At 39.8% G+C, this 19,684-nt stretch overlaps 1 protein-coding gene across 3 annotated transcripts in view; it reads right to left on the bottom strand.

The window, feature by feature from the left end:
• LYRM4 (LYR motif containing 4) overlaps positions 1 to 19,684 on the bottom strand; it is a 138,168-nt gene that overhangs the window by 55,367 nt on the left and 63,117 nt on the right. Inside the window, exon 3 of one of the 3 annotated variants that reach the window (XM_063097867.1) lies at positions 11,138 to 11,205. The exons of the other annotated variants lie outside the window; for them this stretch is intronic. Within the exon in view, the coding sequence (XP_062953937.1) occupies positions 11,138 to 11,205 (68 nt within the window). The remainder of the gene's footprint in view (positions 1 to 11,137; positions 11,206 to 19,684) is intronic. 3 annotated transcript variants of the gene reach the window in all.

Below are 19,684 nucleotides of genomic sequence, written 5' to 3'. Positions count from 1 at the left end.
AAAAAGTGTTATCTTAAGGCAATGCACCAGCTTTCAAAATGCAGCTGTAACCTGCTTCAATGGAGGTTAGACATGGAGCTGCTTTCAATAGGAAGCTGTCCTAGAGATAATGGCAGATTCCTGGTAGTCCTGGTTGCTGTGGGATGAGACCTGTGAAGTGATATTGGAAGCTTCAGATTGAGGCACTCTATTTCAAGACCTGGGGCAAATGGGGGTCCAAGGAAGAAGGTCCCAGTGAGCAGTAACACCCCTCTGACCTGAGCTCCAGGGTTCCCTGAGAAGAGACTGGTTACCCAACAAGTAAACTGCACCAAGCCGCCTCCTCTTCAGCTCTGTTGTTATCAGACCCGATGTATTTCCTATCTGGACACATTACTTTTCTTTCTTTCTTTTTCTTTCTTTTCTTTCTCTTCTCTCTCTCTCTTTCTTTCAACTTAAGTAAAGCAGGAATAAAGAGTCTTCACAAGCAGCTGCCTGTGTTTAGATCTTGCAATGCATTTTGCAGTGAGAGCTCTACAGAATATTAAAAAATCATTAAAATTTCACCTCTGCAGAGAAAAATGACTAATTTTACTCCTATAGTGCATCAACCGTATTAGCAAGCAGAGTGTCTCCTTTGAAATGAATTATTGTGGTTAAAGTGAGGATGTATCCGTCCCTCCCCACTCCTGGCTTCACCCCGAGGTGATAACGAATAGAACCCAAGGGGTGTAAGTGACAGGGAGGTTCTCACAGGACTCAAGTCTCAGATATAGAAGTGAAGGTTGTTCACTGCGTCTCACCCTGCTTGGTGCCACAAGGACATTTCTTCTCAGAGGGAGGGGTTATGTATAAACTTAGTTAATGATTAGTTCAAGGAGGGTAGGAAGGAAATACATCTTCAGCTTCAGATTCTTCAATCTTGTTTCGGTCATGATTCATTTTGCCTGTTTTTCTACAACTTTTATTTATACTTACAGTTATAATTGGTAAGTGGAGGGTCCCAAATACTAAAGTGTATATATTAATATATATTATCCCCCTTCTCTTTTAAACAGATGCTGTCATGCTTAGGACAAGTTTAAGTTCTAACAAATATTGAGAAGAGTGGATAATATAAAATATAAGCCAGACTTAGCTCCAAAATTGAAGCTCTTCTTCAGTTTTACGTAGTGAATCATTGAAGATCTGCTCCTTAGCCAATTGAGCTTAGAGACATACACATAAACAATGTACTAAAATGCAGCTAGCTACTCGTGTGTAGATGAAGAAAGGATGCCTTCCATTTATTAAGAGCCTAGTTCCTGGTGAGAGGCTTTCTTTGCAAGAATATTATTTAAAGTAAGCAGTATTTAAAGAGGGAAGGGCATTCCAGACCCCAGTGTGGAGATTTCTGTGGATAAATATAAATGTGCAACCTTAAATATTGCCTTTTTTTATGAGTTCTAGGCCTTAGCAAGAGGGGTTCTGAGCTAGTACATAGGCAATAGCATAAACCCAGACCCCAGGAGGGTCCAAAGGTCAGATGTGTTTGGATGACCCACAGCATGCTTTTAAAACAATGAGCCAACATTTACAAATCCAATTTCACATTAAAATGGGAAGATCTGGGAAAAAAAGACCTCACTCCTGCCTTCAGTTAGAACTAACAGCTGTCCCTTCAAAACTTGCAGAGGCTTTCTGGTCAGCCACTGTTCCCTCCACTGCAGGTTCTACACAGGCCTACTTGTACCCTTGTCTTTCCTGCCTCACCTATGGATTTAGGAGGTAATGGGATACACATGGAGCTCCAAGCCCCTTTTCCTTCAACTGGATGGTAGGGCAAAGTTAAAGAATATAATGAGGAAAAACCATTTTCTGAGGATTTCAGGACAAAGGGCCAGTGGAATACCAAGAAGAGGGCTGTGGTGGTTTTAAAACATGGTCACAAATTTCGTGACACCCCTCCCATTAGGAGTTGGGAGTCTACGTTTCCACCCATTGAATCTGAGCTTGTGACTGCTTTGACCAATAGAATATTGCAGAAATGACACTATCTTACATTTAAGGCTACCTCACAAAAGGCTGTGTAGCTGTCTTGTACTACAGAACACTCTCCTTTGGAGTCTGACCACCAGGTAAAAAGTCAGACTACTCTCAGGCTGCCATGATATGAGGACGCCCAAGCCACATGGACAGACCACATGTGTTCATTCTGCTCAGTAGTCACAGCTGATCCTAGCTTGGGAACCAGAACTGTGTGAAGTCCCTGGGGGACCACAAATCCCAGTTATCTGAGTTATCCCTAGTAATTTAGTCTTCCCAACTGAGGCCAACATCATAGATCAGAGATAAGACATTCTCACTGTGCATGGTCTGTGAATATAAGAAAAATGGGTGCTGTTTTACATCATTAAGTTTTGAGATAGCAGTAACAGATTGTTGACATACTAAGTAAGGCCTGTGGAATACTAAGAAAGTATCTGAAATGGCTTCTTTTGTGCTATCAATGGCATTGTCTGTTAGCCTCTGCTGGGTTCTAAGCTTTATCTAAGATATTCAAATTGAATACTCACTTGTCTGCAGTCTGTCCCTCTCCTCCTCTGTAACCAATGGGAAGGAAGTTACCCGGGCAGTTTTCATAGTGCACCCTGATAAGCAGTGTGGTTTAGAAATAATTCTTGGCTGTTATTGCTTGAGGGCTAAAGCACCAAAAGAAGTGTGCTTCTGCTGTGATCTGACAAACTTGCCTTTGAAATGAAGTTTCCATCTTCATCTTGGAAACCAGGATAATGACACCTGATCGCCTATTTCTTTCATATTGGTTAAAAGTTTCAGTGAATGTAAATCTCATATTTCCAGAAGTGGGAGAATATAACGTTACTTACATTGGCATGGAAGCAGAAGTATTACTTGTGAAAGCTCCTGTGTATTTCCCAAAGCTTCCCATCACATAATTACACATAAGAAATGTTGTGCACCAGAATATACTTCTTTTAATACTCTAAATAACTTATTTCAATAGCACTCGTTTTGTTTAGGGTTGCTGGCTCTTTGAAAATATCTCAATGGATCCCCTACTGTGTAAATAAATGTGCATGAAACTTGAGAATGGCAATATGAAGGGTGCTAATACAACTGCACCATCAAGAAAAGTGCTAATACAACTGCACCATCAAGAAAGTGCTAATACAACTGCACCATCAAGAACTGGAAGAGGACAACCAAGGTGTCTGTCTCTTTCCTGTGTGTTTAAGAGAACTCTGCTCTTAATAGGTGTGGCCACTGCTGAAATCACACAGTTTGGAAATTTCTCAACTTTATATTTCCTTGCTACTTAATATCTTCTTAGGGCTTTCCTCAAATGACATAGTTGATGTGCTCTTAGGGATCAAAGAAATAAATTTTCCTAGTAATGCAGTGGCAGTCAGTGATAATCATGTCCTCAAGAAGGAGTCCTACACCTAAACTTTTTAATAGCTGCAACTAAATCAGCTGACCAGAATATCACCCCAGTTCTCCAGGATGATGACTCCCCAAGTACCGATGGCCTCTGTAAAGGCACAGATCAGTGACATGCAAGCTCGTGGTGCCAACACAATGCTTACTCATGGGCAGGATGCTTGTCAATTGACTTCTAGACCCACTCTCCTGTGTTGTCCTGAGAGGAACTGCTTCTGGCTCAAGTAATCTTTAATTTAGGTCTTTAATCCTTTTAGCCACAGCTGTCAGATATGTCCTTATGGCAGGCACCAGGTTATTTCAATGACTAACAAAAATATAAAATCCAACTTGACTCACAAGATGCTCTGATTTATTATCTTCTCTGAACAGTCTGAGGGACTCAAGGACACGTTATTGTACTGTACCAGTGTCTGTTTCATACTCTTGCAAGCAAGTCAGGTCAGATGCATTTATACAGAGATGAGAAGTGTTTATGGGGAAATGAACACGGATTTTTTTCAAGAAACTCTTACTAGGCCTCACACGTTCCTCAAGACTGTCACTTTGGGAAATGCAATAATGGGGACAGTGTCAAAAGACAACCTGGACCAACTACGAAAAGAGTAACGTCAACATCAGGTTGGAAGTACAGTATGTGGAGGATAAACATCCCTGAGAACTAGCCAGAAGCACAGCCTGGGCCCACACGATACAGGACTGAAGTGTGGCCTCCATTTACATCTAGCATCCTTTACTGAGTGTGCTACATTTAATATGTTTCAATGCCAAGTATTAATCCAAATGAATACATGTGCAAAGCTGATCTATCTAGAGTTTCTTTTTTTATTTTTTGAAACTGAGATGTAATATATACATAGTAAAGAACACATATCATTAGTGAACCAAACTATCTTCTTAATGGCTAAAAGCAAGTAATTCCCTGCTCTTGTAACTTCCAAAAGAGAAAAGTAAGTAAATAAATTCAGTTTCAGCATTAGAATCAATCACTTCAAGAAAAGAAGGAAAACCTAAACAAGTTTAATCTCTGAAATTATTTTCCGTAAAGTTCAAAGAAGTTGAAGTCAGAAAATAACACTTTTTTTTTGTAAAGATTGTATCCATTTCTGTTGCTTATAACAGAACACCTGAAACTGGGTAATTTATAAAGAAACGAAATTTGTTTCTTACAGTTTGGAGGCTGGGAAGTCCAAGATCTAGGGAACACATCTGGTGAGGGCCCTGTTCTCAGTGTAGGCTATAGTAACACAGGGTTATAGCACGGGGCGAGACGATGGCTGAGTAGGAGAGACTGACCGTCTCACTTGCTCTCCTTTTAAAGCCATCAGAACCATACCCACGACAACCCACTAAACCATCAACCCATTACTCCATGAACAGATCAGTCCTTGCGATCCAATCACCTCTTAAAGGCCCCACCTTCCACAACCACATTGGTGGTTAAGTTCTAACATGAGCTTGTGGGGACATTCAAACCACAGCAAAGATCATGTACAAAATGAGGGTTGATTTTATGTATTTCAGTGAAATAGCAGGGACTGAAGAATCAATACTGCATACCTCAAAGCAAACTGCATAAATGTACATTAGTACAGCCATTAAGAAAAACAGTATGAATGTTTCTCAACAAATTAAAAATAGAACTACCATATGATGCAGCAATCCCACTACTGGGTATTTATCCAAACGAACTGAAATCAGTATGTCAAAGAGATATCTGCACACACGTTTACTGCAACTCTCTTCACAATAGCCAAGATGTGGAATCAACCTAAGTGTCCATCAACAGATGAATGGATAAAGGAAATGTGGTATGCATCCACAATGAACAGTATTCAGCCATAAAAAAGAATGAAATCCTGTCATTTGTGGCAACATCGATGAACTGAAGGACAGTATGTTAAGTGAAATAAGCCAGGCACAGAAAGGCAAATACCACATAATCTCACATATTTGCAGAATTTAAAAAAGCTGATCTCATAGAAGTACAGAGTAGAATAGTGTTTACCATAGGCTGAGGAGGTGTGGGAAGAGGGGTGATGAGGACAGGTTGGTCAGTGGATACAAAACTAGATAGAAAGAAGGACAGAAAGAAGTTCTGGTGTTTTATTTCACAGTAGGGTGACTACAATTAACAATATGGAATTGTATATTTCAAAATAACTAGAGGGGAAGATTTTGAATGTTCTCGCCACCAAGAAATGATAAATGTTTGAGGTGATGGATAAGGTAAATACTCTGATTTGATCATTATTCAATGTGTGTGTGTGTGTGTGTGTGTGTGTGTGTGTGTGTGTGTGTATAAACAAACTGTATCACATAAACATGTACAACCATTATGTGTCAATTAAAAATAAATTACAACTTAAAAAAAAAGTGTGTACTTTTCACTCACACAAAAAAAGTGGTCTAAAAAGTGAACTTCAGAGACCATGTGGCCTGTCTCTGCCTCTAAACAGTCACGGAAACAAACGGTCATTTCTTTTTTTTTTGGCAGCTGGCCCAAAGAACCGTTTTTTAACCACCATAAAGACAGCTAGTCAGTCACCTACTCTAGAACTGATGCTGCAACAGACATTCTTATTTCTGCCCAGCCAAGTCTACGCAAACTTCCTGCCAGAGTCACCTTCTCACTGTTTTACTTTTCATGAATCTGTCTGTCTAATGCTGCCTAATAAACACCTGTATTTCTCTATCCTGCACTACAGGCTTCTCTTGACAGTGCTTGTGTGATTTCCTTGAAAACCTGCAGGCACCGACACATGCCCAATTAGGACAATCTAACACACATGAGGACTCATCCTGGACAGACCGTCTACATGGGCATGATGCTTCTGAAAGCAGGACTGTGAGGGAATTTTCCCCCTTCCTCATAACACATGCACAAACACACTTTCCAACACTCATTCAAAAATCCCAAAACATGAGATCAATGAAGAATTTTATGAGATCTGCTTGCAACCCTATGAATCTCCAGGTGCCTGGTTATGCTTACTGAGGCAACACTTCACTTAAGTGAGGGGTTGGCTGAAATTTAGATCAACAACTACTTCCTTTCATCCCTCATCTTTCTTTGGAATGCTGAGTGAAACATAAAATAAAAACACTTACTGCTATCATCCAGGCAATGTGGCCAAACAGAGGAACAGACAGGTTATAGAGGGGATGAAATGAGAGCCTGGGACTGGCTGGAGAATCAGGTGATTTTTGGCAATAGAAAAGGAGCCTGTATCAGCGAGTTCATCAAGTTTATTTTATAGTCCAAAGAGGAAAATGGCTTTCCTCAACAGCACTGCGAGCCTGCGGCAAAGCTATGAGGAGAAGCTGGGGAGGGGAGCGTAGTCTCTCTGCAGTGCAGTCGCGGCTTATATGCGCCCACTGCTGCGTCACTGGTGGGCTGGCCCCTACGACACCTTCTGCTCAGCAGACAGGCAGGGGTCTCCTACGCTTCCCATCTTAGGGTGTAGCTCTGACCCTGTCTAAGGGCAAGTCTAAGATGTAGAGGAGGAAAAGGAGAAAAAATTATCAAAGTGATTAAAAGGTGGTATTTCAAATGAAAATTTCCTTTTCAAAGTTTTCTTAGGAGAAGCAGCTGCCTCTGCCCCAAGACTGCTTCATTATGTCAGGGCTACGTTGGTTTTTTCTTTATTGTGGTAAAATATATGTAACATAAAAATTACCACTTAAACTCCATTTTAGAAGAACTTATTCATGTATTTTTTAAAACTTGTGATTAATTATATGTAACATTTACTGCTTCAACTATTAAGTGCACAGTTCAGTGGCATTAAATACGTTTATAATGCTGTGCAGCTGTCCCCACCATCCATCTCAAGAACTTTTTCATCTTCCCAAGCTGAAACTCTGTATTCATTAAACAATAACTCACCATTCTTTCCTACTCACAGCCCCTGGCACCCCCTAGTACCCCCTGGCACCCACTGCTCTACTTTCTATCTCTGCAATTTGACTGCTCTAGGTACCTCACCTAATTTGAATAGAGCAGTGTTTGTCCTTTTGTGTCTGGCTTATTTCACTGAGCATAACGTCCTCAAGGCTCATCTGTGCTGTAGCATGTATCAGAATTTTCTTGCTTTGTAAGGCTGAATAAGACTCCATCGTATGTGTACAGTACATTTTGTTTCTCCATTAATTCACCAATGAACACTTGGGTTGCTTCTATCTCTTGGCTACTGCGAAAAATGCTGCTGTGTACAGAGGTGTACAAATACCTATTCAAGGCCCTGCTTTCAATTCTTTTGTGTATATAGCCAGAAGTAGAATTCTCATATGATTCAGCAATTCTATGTTCTATCCTTTGAGGATCAACCTTACTACATTGGGTTTTATAATATTTTGCCCCATCACACTTACAGTACACTTTAGGCTGTAAGTCTGCTTACCAGTAATTTCTTACTATGCTTAATCATAGGAGATGTGACTATGGCAGATGGAATCTTATTATGTCAGCCACACAGGCTAATCAGTTTCCTTTTCTTCTGGCCACACACCACCGTTTCTTAGGTAGAAACAAACGAGCCAAGTCTCGACACAGAACCACAAATTATCACTCAGCTAAATCAGTAGATGTGTTTATTGGGCTAACCTGAGATGCCAGCATCTCACAGAGCTGGTTACCAATGAGATATGAAGACCTGACAATCCTAGAGTCCTTTATAGAACCTACGGATTCTTCTGAAGTTTATACCACCTGCTATTTCATACACAGTAGCCCTTCTCCAGGGATATCAAGTGTGGTGGTGCAGGTGTACACTGTGGCAGTCCCGACCCTCTTCCAAAATGTGTAGCTGTAATCCAGTCATTTCCTGTCTGTGATGACTTCAGTAGCTAGCTCAGTTTTTCTGTACACTCATTCATTCCTCTGCTTGAAATTTTAGGCTTTTCAGCATCTATGCTAATTATTTTCCAAACACACTGACTTCCACACAAGACCTAGCATCCTCAAATCTAATGATTCTCATTAGATTTAATGCTCTCATTGCGTCACCTACCCTTAGGTGTGTTGCAGCTTGGATCTCACTACCATTTAGAACATATCCAAGCCCCAGATGACTCAATCTCCCATCCTTCTGCTTTTCTCAATCTGTCACCCCTGGGCTTGCCCTTGTTCATCGGTGCCTACCTTTCTCCCAGCCCACCAGCCCCTTCCATCCTCCCAGCCACTCTACCAGCTTGTGCCTGGTGACCTGTTAATGGAGTGATGCTCCCATGGGTACCCATACTTCTACTGCTGCATTCTCCTTGCCAGTCCCAGCCTGGAGAGGATGGCACCAACCCCTCTCTCCCCATCTGCTCCCATACGTTGCAAAACAGGACTGACTGGTCCTGCTACTAATGTATGTTATTCCACTCTAACTTTGCCACCTCTGCTGTGCAGCTGTCCTTGTACCCCTTCTTAATGGAGTGCCCCGCCCCTCACTCTCCCCACATCCACTCCTACAAACCCTTTCTGCTTTTCTCTGCCCAAGCAGCACATCTCAATCCTGCAACCCAGACTTTATGCACAGTTTTGTCACTTAATTTTTTGAAAGGATTGGGAACACTTAAGATGAATTTTCATGCCAAGAAAAACAAAAGTATAAAATAAATTATTGATAAATTATTTGATAATATAATTACAATTTTTTTTTTTTTTTTTTTTACAGCCAATAACACAAACCAGGCTGAAAGTGAATGACAAAGCAGGAAAAAGAAAATGTGAGTTTATTCAACTTTTTTTCTGCCTCGGAATTGTCCTACATGTCCTTTTATCTATTCTCTTCTCCTTCCCTCCTCTGACAGCCTTTGAGGCTCATTTAGGAAACCCCGCTTTCCCCTGGTTGCTCTAGGACCACAATCCATTAACTGTTTTCTATTCTCTCTGTCTTCAGTGATTTCTTTTGCACTGGCTCCTTCCTCTTAGTCAACACACATTATAAATTCTTCATATCCTTAAAAAAAATCAAAAAACAAAATGAAACAAAGACCCCACAGGGACCCATCCACACATTCCCTAGATTCTCACACCGTTGCTCTGTCCTCCATGCTCTCCCTACCACGTTGCCCTTCCACATTTGGAGCCTCTGCCTCCTGACCACTCCCTGCCTCTAGTCCTCCGTGGCGAGGAGATTCTGCTCTCTCCCATCGAAGCTGCTCTGGGAATGACAACGAGCCTCCCTGCCACCTCCTCCCAGACCTCTTCTTGCTGAGCTCTCTGAAAGTAACAAGGAAGGCCAAACATCACACCTTGCAACTCTTGTCTTCCTACTGCTCTCCCGGGCCTCTTCCCTCTCAGCTCACTCCCTCCAGGCAACACAGCCCACTTAGTTTCACCTCTTATCACGTGACTCCCTAACTTAGGACCCTGCCTTGATGGCCTCTGAGCTCTAGGTCCGCATCTTCAACTACCTGCTGGATGTACCCGGGAGATGCAATGCTGGCATCTCAGACTCAGTCTGTCTCCAGTGGGACTTTTCCCTCCTTCACAGGGATCTTCTGTGTTCCCTATTGCTATTAATAGCATTCCCACTGAACCAAGCAACAAAAAAACACACACGCACACAAAGTCACACTGATGTCAAAAGTGAGGTTTGCCCATAATGAGGCAGCACAGGCTGGTGACCAGCGCCCTGCCCAGGAATCAGGTGGTATCTTCTCCAGGTCCTGTCACTGTAGGTATTCATTTTGTTATTAAACTAAGACAGGTATTAATTAATGTGACATTTCTGAAACCCTATGATGTTGTGTAGAAATAATAAAGACTTGAATTAAATGAATGGTGTCAATATTTTAGAATAGGTTTAAGTGTAAATGTAATTGGTTTTATAATGGCTATTTTTGTGGTGTTTTAGCTAGTCTTAAAGGTGTTTGAAGAGTTTAAAAGAAACAGCTATATTAGATTAGTAACTCCTTTTTAAATTGGTAAAGGAAATATAATTTAGCTTTTAATCAATGCTTAAATGTTTTACAATGATCCATTTTAAAGTTTCATTTGGTAGATAAATAAGATTAATAAATCGGTCATTAAACTGAGAATAAATCTACCCATGGTCATAAGCCCTTTGGATATTAAAAACCAATCAATACTTTAGATGTACATCATGCATATATCTCTATGTGCATGGTTTAACTAAGGGAGCCCAGGTGCTCAGAACCGTGAGCTTGAACAAGTGTATTTTAAAAAGGTGATTCTGACATATGACAGGTTTAAGAACCATAGTTCAGATTCACCTTTTAATCAGTATGGTAGAATACAGTAACCAGTGTGGCTGTGTATAACACTTAAGTTACCAGTCAAGTCTCATTCTGCTTGGCATTGAGGGACTTTCTATATTCTTTAGCTGAAATGCCTCAATTTTCAAGAAGGTTATATAGCCTGACAGTGGGGAATATTTCATGTTATAGATAGATTTTTAACGTAAAAAATTTAATCTGCATTATTTTTATAATGTAGCAATTGCCGCATAAAGTTGTAGAAATTATAATAAATTGTAATAAAAGCATAAATCTTAGATTTTAAGTGCAGGTAGCTCGCATACTTACATTATTACAAAAGGCTTTTCTTCTCCTTTGACCCCATAGGGAGAAACCTACGGAAATTAGCCAACAGACAATGTGCACTTATTTAGAAACACTGGCTATATTAGTCCATTTCTATTGCTTATAACAAAATACTTGGAACTGGGTGATTTATAAGAAAACAAAATTTATTGCTTACAGTTTCTGAGGCTGGGAAGTCCAAAGTCCATCTGGTGGTGGCGACAGTGACCCAGGGGTCTCACATTGCTAGATGGTGGAAGCAGAGACAGCAGAGAGAAAGACAGACTCTCCTCTTCTTTTAAAGCCCTCTGAACCACACCCCTGACCACCATTCTTAATCCATGCAATTCACTATTGCGTGGTCCTACAATCCAATCACCTCTTCAAGTCTCCACCTTTCAATTACCATAATAGGATTTCCCACCATCTTAACAGTCACAGAGGGGCTAAGTTTCTAACACATAAAACTCAGGGGACACAATTCAAGCTTCAGGGAGTTTTGGGGGGGACATAATTCAATCCACTACACTAGCTAATCCAGAGTTTAAGGGAAAATGTTTCAGGAAAGAAAGAGAACATAAAATGTGCTACATTATAATTTCCACCCTTTCCTATGCAGTATAAACGAAAGGTTCCCTGTGTTTTCTATCCATGCACAGCATTTTCCATCTGCTGTTGGGGAAATAATCTTAAATAGTTAAATGTGCAATTCTGCAGCTTTGAGTAGTGTGCATTGTTCTTCTTTAACTCCAGTCAGTGAAAACAGGTTATACGTAAGTAACACATTACGTGGTAGTTGCTATTATTATTATATCTGTAACTATCGCACAGTGAAGTAAAGGTTTCCTAACAAAAGGAATCAATGTGTACTGATGCAATAATTCTAAGCAATACCAGTTGCTAAAAGTTTCTGGCGAAGGAGTTTACTGCTGAGTAATCCTCCTATGCCTATGCAATCTCCCATTTTGAATTTCACACTATACCTCACTGCTCTCTCCTCCTACACCCTACTGCTCCCTTTTTAGATCCACAAAATCTAGTGTGAATCAATGGCACAGGAGTGCTTATTTCTCACCTTTTGGCTGTGTGACCAGAAATAAACAAAAAGGGTAAAAAAGCGTGTGACAACTAAGTAAGAAAGCCTGGATCTTACTTAAAGCTCTGCTTGAGTTGTTAAAAACAATAAGAACCACTACTGACCAACACTGTGACTATATTAATAAATGTACTGTATAGTTGAAAAGAGAGTAATCTCAAATGGTCTCATTATAAAAAGTGATAAATAAGCAAGGCAATGGATATGGTAACTAGCTTCCTTAACCAATTTCACAACGTATACACATCATGTTGTATACCATATATATAATCTTTGTCAATTAAAAAAAAAGAATAAGAAACAAAAGTCACATTTTTTTCCTGTGTATCAGAGCTTATGCAAGGGACTATGGGGTAATCTAGTCCATTTTCTTATCTTCAGACTGGCTTGCATTGATTTTTCATATATAGACTTAAAGATAATAACACTGAGATGTCCACATTGTAGGTGCTGTGTTATTTATTAACAAATAAATAAGCCCCAACAATTTAAAGCAGGATACGAATGGTGAGTGGCTTGGAATTTTACAATAAGGCAGTTCAAAATTATAAGTGGACAGTCTCCCCTCATTTGTTAAAAGAACTGTCCCTTTAAATGAAAAAAACTTCTAGCTTTCTTTTTCCCTGTTAGAAGTTAATAGATATTAAACAATTTGGTGTTCAAATGGGACCTACAGAAACTGGCACATATCTGTAAGGTTTGATTTTGCTCTAAACAAAAAGGGCTTGCTTATATTTTATAAAGAACAACCTTATTAACATTTTAATAAACTAATTTGAGCCATCAGGTGTTTAGTAGTGGATCTTGTTCTCCAAAGAAAATAAACACACAGGGCTGGCTGGTTAGAGTACAGTGTTATAACACCAAGGTCAAGTGCTTGCTTCCCTGTACTGGCCAGCCACCAAAAAACAAAAAGGAGGGGGGGGGGGGTGAGAAGAAAAGACACAGGATGCAAGAAGCTCTTGAGTTCATGCTTTTGTTTTAAGGATGAAGAGATCTTTTGCTCATAGACCCTGCATCCATCTATAACTCACCAGCAAACTCTCACTGAGCACCTACTAGGATCAGGTACTGTTCTAAGTTCTGGTGCTAAAGAAACAGTCCTTGGTCTCAAGGCAGTCACAGAGGGTGATAAATGAATAGACAATATATGCAGACACTCGTACAGAAAAACAGGGAGTTGCGGAAGGACAAGAGAACAAATCCTCACGTTGCCCCACACCTTTGATGGAACCTTCAATGGCCTGTCCCTGGAGCAAGCCCAAGCATGGGTCTTGTCACCTGTGCCCCTGCCTTCACCTGGCTAGCTCCTACTGGCCCCTGAGCCTGTGCTTCTAGAAGTCCCTCCTCCCCACCCCGTGTGTTCCCTGGGACCTGTACTTACTTGCTTCATTATGACCATCTCCTGCCTAGTTCCTTGAGGGCCAAGTCTGTGTCTCATCACCACTGAATTCCTAAAACCTGGGTGAAAGCCTGGCACAGAGACAAGGATAAATATTGGTTCCATAAATGAATGAGTGAGGGAAGCTATGTCTATTGGTGACTAAACAATGACTGAGTGCCTGCCCTGTGCTCAGGGCTAAGGAGAGACAGAAAGCTGGTTGAGTCAGTGAGACAGCACAGTGAAGGGGAAAGTGCAGGTGTCTAAACTGGTTGCAAAGGAGATTTTCCCAGGAGAACATAGCCTGTCTTCCTGATAGAGCAGAAGCTCATAGAGACATACCAACAAACATTGGGAAGGGATGGGTGTTGGATTCAAAAGCTCTAGGTTGAAATGAAGAGGGAATACATATACACACACCCCTACTTCATCAGAGGGGAGCTATATAGAGTGCAGAGCACAACACCTGACACAGAGTGGGCACTCAATATGGTAAAATCTAGTCTAATACAAAATATAATACCATCTAGTCTCTGCCCACAGGAACCCCACAGTCTAGTAGGAGAGACAGACAGACCCACATGGAGGCTGAGACAGTAAGTGGCTTCCTAAGGGTCACATGGCTGGTAAATGGTGGAGCAGAGATCCTGACCCAGGCTTGTCTGGTTTCAACATCCGTGCTCTGAGCCACCACACTCAGGTGAGATGTCATGACTGAAGACAGAACTGAGAGTTGTCCTCGCAGGGGTCAGACGTGTGGTGGTGGTGGACGTGATCACAGGGAAAGGAGGGGCCAATGATGGAACCTAGGGGCATGCCTATATTTTAGAGGGACAGAGGAGGAGGGCCAGCATAGGGGACTGGGATGGAACTGGCAGTAGGGATCGGGCATGAGGAGAGGCTGAGGGGAGCTCTAGGCGTGGTTGGTCAGAATGGTCAGATGCTGCTGAGATGCTGAAGTGGACGAGGGTACACATGTTGTTTTTGGCAGTCAGGCCCCTGGGTACCTGTGCAGGAGCTGGTGCAGTACAGCAGTGGGGGTACTGCTCGGATGCCCACAGGCTGAGGTGGGAAAGGTGAGGAATGGAGCCTGGGAGTGCAGACGGCCCTGCAGTAAGAGGTGACAGAGAAAAGAATAGGGTGGGAGCTTGACGTGAAAGCAAAGAAGTCAAAGGGTTCCTTCTCGATCTGGGACACTGAAATGTAGAGAAGGAAAAGGTGAGGTTTAGGAGAGAGGATAACCAGATAACAAAGAAACAGGATTAGCAGCATTACAGAGGAAAATGTGGTAACTGAGAGCAAAGCAAAATCAGTAACCTTGGTAAAATGATGGATGCTCCCTTTTGAAGAAAAATTCAGGGAATTGAGGGTTTTTTGGCTGGTGTTCTGGTAAGTTTGACCAAGACAAAAATGTGTACTTATTCAATAAATGGTACTAAGATGAAAAGTTAACATTTTGGAGAAAGTTAAGCTGAACTCTACCTCCATTCTTACACCAAAATAAATTCTAAAAGCACTAGAAGAAAATACAAAAGAATTTTTATAATCCTGGAGTGGGACTTTAGCATGACACAAAATTCAAAGGCGATGAAAACATAGCTACATAGTAATCAAAATCTTCTTTAATCCAAATCTTTCTCAACCTATTCCAAAAAATTGAAGCGGAGTGTATTCTCCTAACTACATTCTATAAGGCCAGCATCACCCTGACACCAAAACCAGACAAAGTTACAACAGCAGCAAAAAAACAATAGGCCAACATCCCTGATGAACTTAGATACAAAAATTCTCATGAAATACTAGAAAACAGAATCCAACAGCACACCAAAAATATTGTACACCATGATCCAGTGGGATTCATCCCGGTGATGCAAGGATGGTTCAACATATACAAATCAATAAATGTGAAACATCACATCAACAAAATGAAGGACAAAAACCACATGATCATCCCAATAGATGCAGAAAAAGCTTTTGATAAATCCTCTCATGATAAAAACTCTCAACAAACAAGGTATAAAAAGAAAATATCTCAACGCAGTAAAAGCCATGTATGACAAACACATCGCTAACATCATCCTGAACAGGGAAAAATTGAAATCTTTTCCTCTAAGAACAGAACAAGACAAGGACGTCCACTTTCATGAGTCCTATTTAATACAGTACTGGAAGTTCTAGCCAGAGCAATTATGCAAGAAAAAGGAATACAGGGAACCCAAATTGGAAAACAGGAAGTCAAATTGTTCCTGTTTGCAGATGACATGATCTTGTATATGGAAAAACCTAAAGACTTCACTGAAAAATTCTTAGAACTGGTAAACAAATTCAGTAAATTTGTAGGATACAAAATCAGTATACAAAAATCAGTAGTGTTTCTATACACCAGTCATGAACTAGCAGAAAAATAAATCAAGAAAGCTATCCCATTTATAATAGCCACCAAAAAACAACAACAAAAAAACCCCAAACTAAAACCTAGGAATAAATTTAACCAAGGAGGTGAAAGATCTTTACAATGAAAACTATAAAACACTAACAAAAAAAATTGAAGAGGACACAAAAACATGGAAAGACAATCTATGCTCATGGATTGGTAGAATAATATTGTGAAAATGCTAACACCACCCAAGCAATCTGCAGATTTGACACAATCCCCATAAAAATACCAATGACATTCTTCACAGAAATGGAAAAAACATAGGACTATGGAAGGCCTTGAACAGCCAAAGCAATCCTGAGCAAAAAATACAGCAGAGGCATTACAATGCCTGACTTCAAAATATACTACAAAACATCATGGTACTGGCATAAAAATTGACACATGGACCAATGGAACAAAACAGAGAACCCAGAAATAAATCCACATACTTAAAGCCAACTGATCTTTGACAAAGGTACCTAAAACATACATTGAGGAAAGGACAGCTTCAACAAATGTTGCTGGGAAAACTGGATATTCACTGGCAGAAGATTGAAACTAGACTTCTATCTCTCACCACACACAAAAATAGACTCAAAATGGTTTAAAGACTTAAATGTAAGACCCAAAGCTATAAAACTCAAGAAGAAAACACAGTAGAAACACTCCAAGATGTAGGACTGGGCAAAGATTTTATGACTAAGACCTCAAAAGCACAAGCAACAAAAGCAAGAATTAGCTAATGGGATTTTATCAAACTAAATAGCTTCTGCACAGCAAAGTAAACAACAGAGTGAAGAGACAACCTGTAGAATGGGAGAAAGTATTTGCAAACTACACATCTGATAAGGGACTAATATCCAGATTATACAAGGAACTCAAATGACTCAATAATAAAAAAAAAACAAATGCCCAATTAAAAAATGGGTAAGGTAGCTGAATAGACATTTCTCAAAAGAAGACATACAAATAGCCAAAAGGTGTATAAAAAAATTCTCAACATTACTAATTATCAGGGAAATGCCAATTAAAACCACATTGAGATATCACCTCAATCAAAAAGACAGAAAATAATAAATTGTGGTGATAGAGTTTGGATGTGTCGTCCACGCCAAAACTCATGCGGAAATCTGATGCCCAATATGGCAGTGCTGGAAGCTGTTTGAGTCATGGGGGCGGATCCCTCATGAATGTATTAATGCTCTCCCTGGGGGAGAAGGGGTAGTGAGTGAGTTCTTGCTCTGTTAGTTCCTGTGAGAGCTGGTTGCTTAAAAGACTCTGGCATCTCCTCTCTCTCTCTCTCTCTTGCTTCCTCTCGCCATGTGATCTGCTTGTACCTGCAGGCTGCCTGCCACTTTCCACCACGAATAGAAGCAGCCTGAGGTCTGTGCCAGATGCAGCTGTCCCAGAATTGTAAGCCAAATAAACCTCTGTTCTTTATCAATTACCCTCTCTCAGGTATTTCTGTTACAGCAACACAAACAGACTAAGACAGCTGGTAAGGATGTGGAGAGAGGGGAACCTGTATATGTTGTTGATGGGATTGTAACTTAGTATAGACATTACGGTAAACAGTATGAATGTTTCCCAAACAAGTATAGATAGTATTATCACATGACACAGTAATCCCACTACTGGGTATATACCCAAAGGAATGTAAATCATCACATAAAAGGGATACCTGCACTCCCAAGTTTATCACAGTTCTATCCAAAATAACCAAGATATGGAACCAATGTAAATGTCCATTGATGGATGACTGGATAAAGAAAATGTGGTATGTATAAACAATGGAATATGACTTAGCCATAAAAAAGAATGGAACTCTGCCATTTGTAGTAGAATGGATGAACTTAGAGAAAATTATGTTAAGTGAAATAAGCCAGGCACAGAAAGAGAAATAGCATGTTTTCACTTATATATGGGAGCTAAAACAAAAGCAAAAACAAAAACCAAAAAAGAAATAAATAATAGTGAGAGGCTGGCTAATGGATACAAAATTATAGCTAGATAGAAAAAATAAGTTCTATTGTGTACAGTCCACCCAGGAATCTATAATTAACAACGATTTACTGCCTGTTATCAAATGACTAGAAGAGAAGGGATCTCACAAATTTATATCACAAAGAAATGATTAAATTTTGCAGTGATGAATATGCTAACTACTCTGATTAGATCATCATACATTTTATACTTGTATTGAAATATAACTCTGTACCCCATAAATATGTACAATCCATGTTTCAATAAAAAGTTAATTAAAAAGTAAAATTAAAATCTTCTATGAAAAATAGACAAGGCCAAAAAATTAATGACAAATGGGGAAAATATATTTGTGACAAACATCATGAGAAACAATAAAAAGAAACAACAAAATAGTGAATGCATGATATGGTAAAGAAACATACATGGCTAATGGACATAAAATATCCTTAACAGGGCCCGTAACTAAAGAGATACTATCTTTCACATACTGGATTGATAAAGGTGAAAATATATGATCTTCTCAAGGCTGAAGAATGAGGGGGAAGACAGGGTGGCCAGGATGGCAAAATGCTCAGTCTACATTTTAAACCCACAGCCTGTGACTCCAGCTCTCCTACCTCTAGGCCTTTCTCCTTCACAAAAGCTGAAATCCATGTAAACGTCTTTCATTAAGGGACTGATTAGATATTAGCATATCCATACTGTGGAATACTATTTGACCATTAAAAAGAAAAAGATAGGTTTACATATTCTGATATGAAATAATGTATAAAATACTAGCATATTGTGTTAGAGGGGAAAAAAAGAAGCTGTAAAAGAGTATGTATAGTGCAATCCCATCTGTGTTAAAAAAAAAAAAGTAAACACACACACATATACTATCTCTAAATGCACAGGAAATTTCTGGAAGACTACATAGGAATCTCAATGTGTGAAGTGAGAAAGGAGAAGAGATGAGAAGAATTTTCTTTTTGTCTTTTTTTTTGTTTAAATTTTTTATCTTGAGGATGCATTATTTTGCTAAAAAAACTGTAAGAAAATAAATAAATTTCAGAAAGATCAAGTTATCCAAGATGTAAATCAAAAGAAGATTAAAGAGGAGGATTATTGGTTGTGTTTTTGTTCCTCTTATTTTTAACAAATAATATCAATGATCATAATAATCATATCGGGTTCTGGTTAACACCGCGGGCTCTCAGTCTGAGCAGCCTGAATGCGAATCCTGGCTCCCTTGTTTAAACCTCTCTAAACTTCAGTTTCCTCATCTCACATCACTGGTTGGACGATTAAATGAGACAATGGACATAAATAATCTGGCATAGAACTCGGTACAACAGTAAGTGCTCAATAAATGTGACCTATTACATTATTAATAAAACCCTTTCATCTTGCTGATTTCTAACACCATATTACATATAATTATTTGCCTCTTGCTACAGCAGTATTTTCAGATTATAAAACACTATTATCCTATCTCAATGTCACAATATCCCCATTTTTACTGTTTTGGAGAAATTATGTGGTTAGCCTAATGTCACAGCTCTAGGATTTGAAAGCAGATCTTGTGACTTCATGAGTTTCTCCCTCTCCAGCACAGCTGTCTGAAGACCACCAAGCCCCTGTATGTTGACACATATTTAGGTTGACTGTAAAATCCCAGGCCTTGGGGACCCTGATGCTCTGTATTACTGCATAGGGTCCCTGGACAGGGCAAAACAAAGAGCTACTTACAACTCAATTCCCTTGATGATAATAACTTTCCTTTAAAATTTAAAAAATTTATATACAATGTTAGCGATGACAGCATAGCACAAAGAGTTCAAAAAGCAAAAAAGAAAAAACA

Source organism: Cynocephalus volans, chromosome 5, assembly GCF_027409185.1.
Source record: "Cynocephalus volans isolate mCynVol1 chromosome 5, mCynVol1.pri, whole genome shotgun sequence".
NCBI lineage: Eukaryota > Metazoa > Chordata > Mammalia > Dermoptera > Cynocephalidae > Cynocephalus > Cynocephalus volans.
This window is presented reverse-complemented; position numbering and strand designations above follow the sequence as displayed.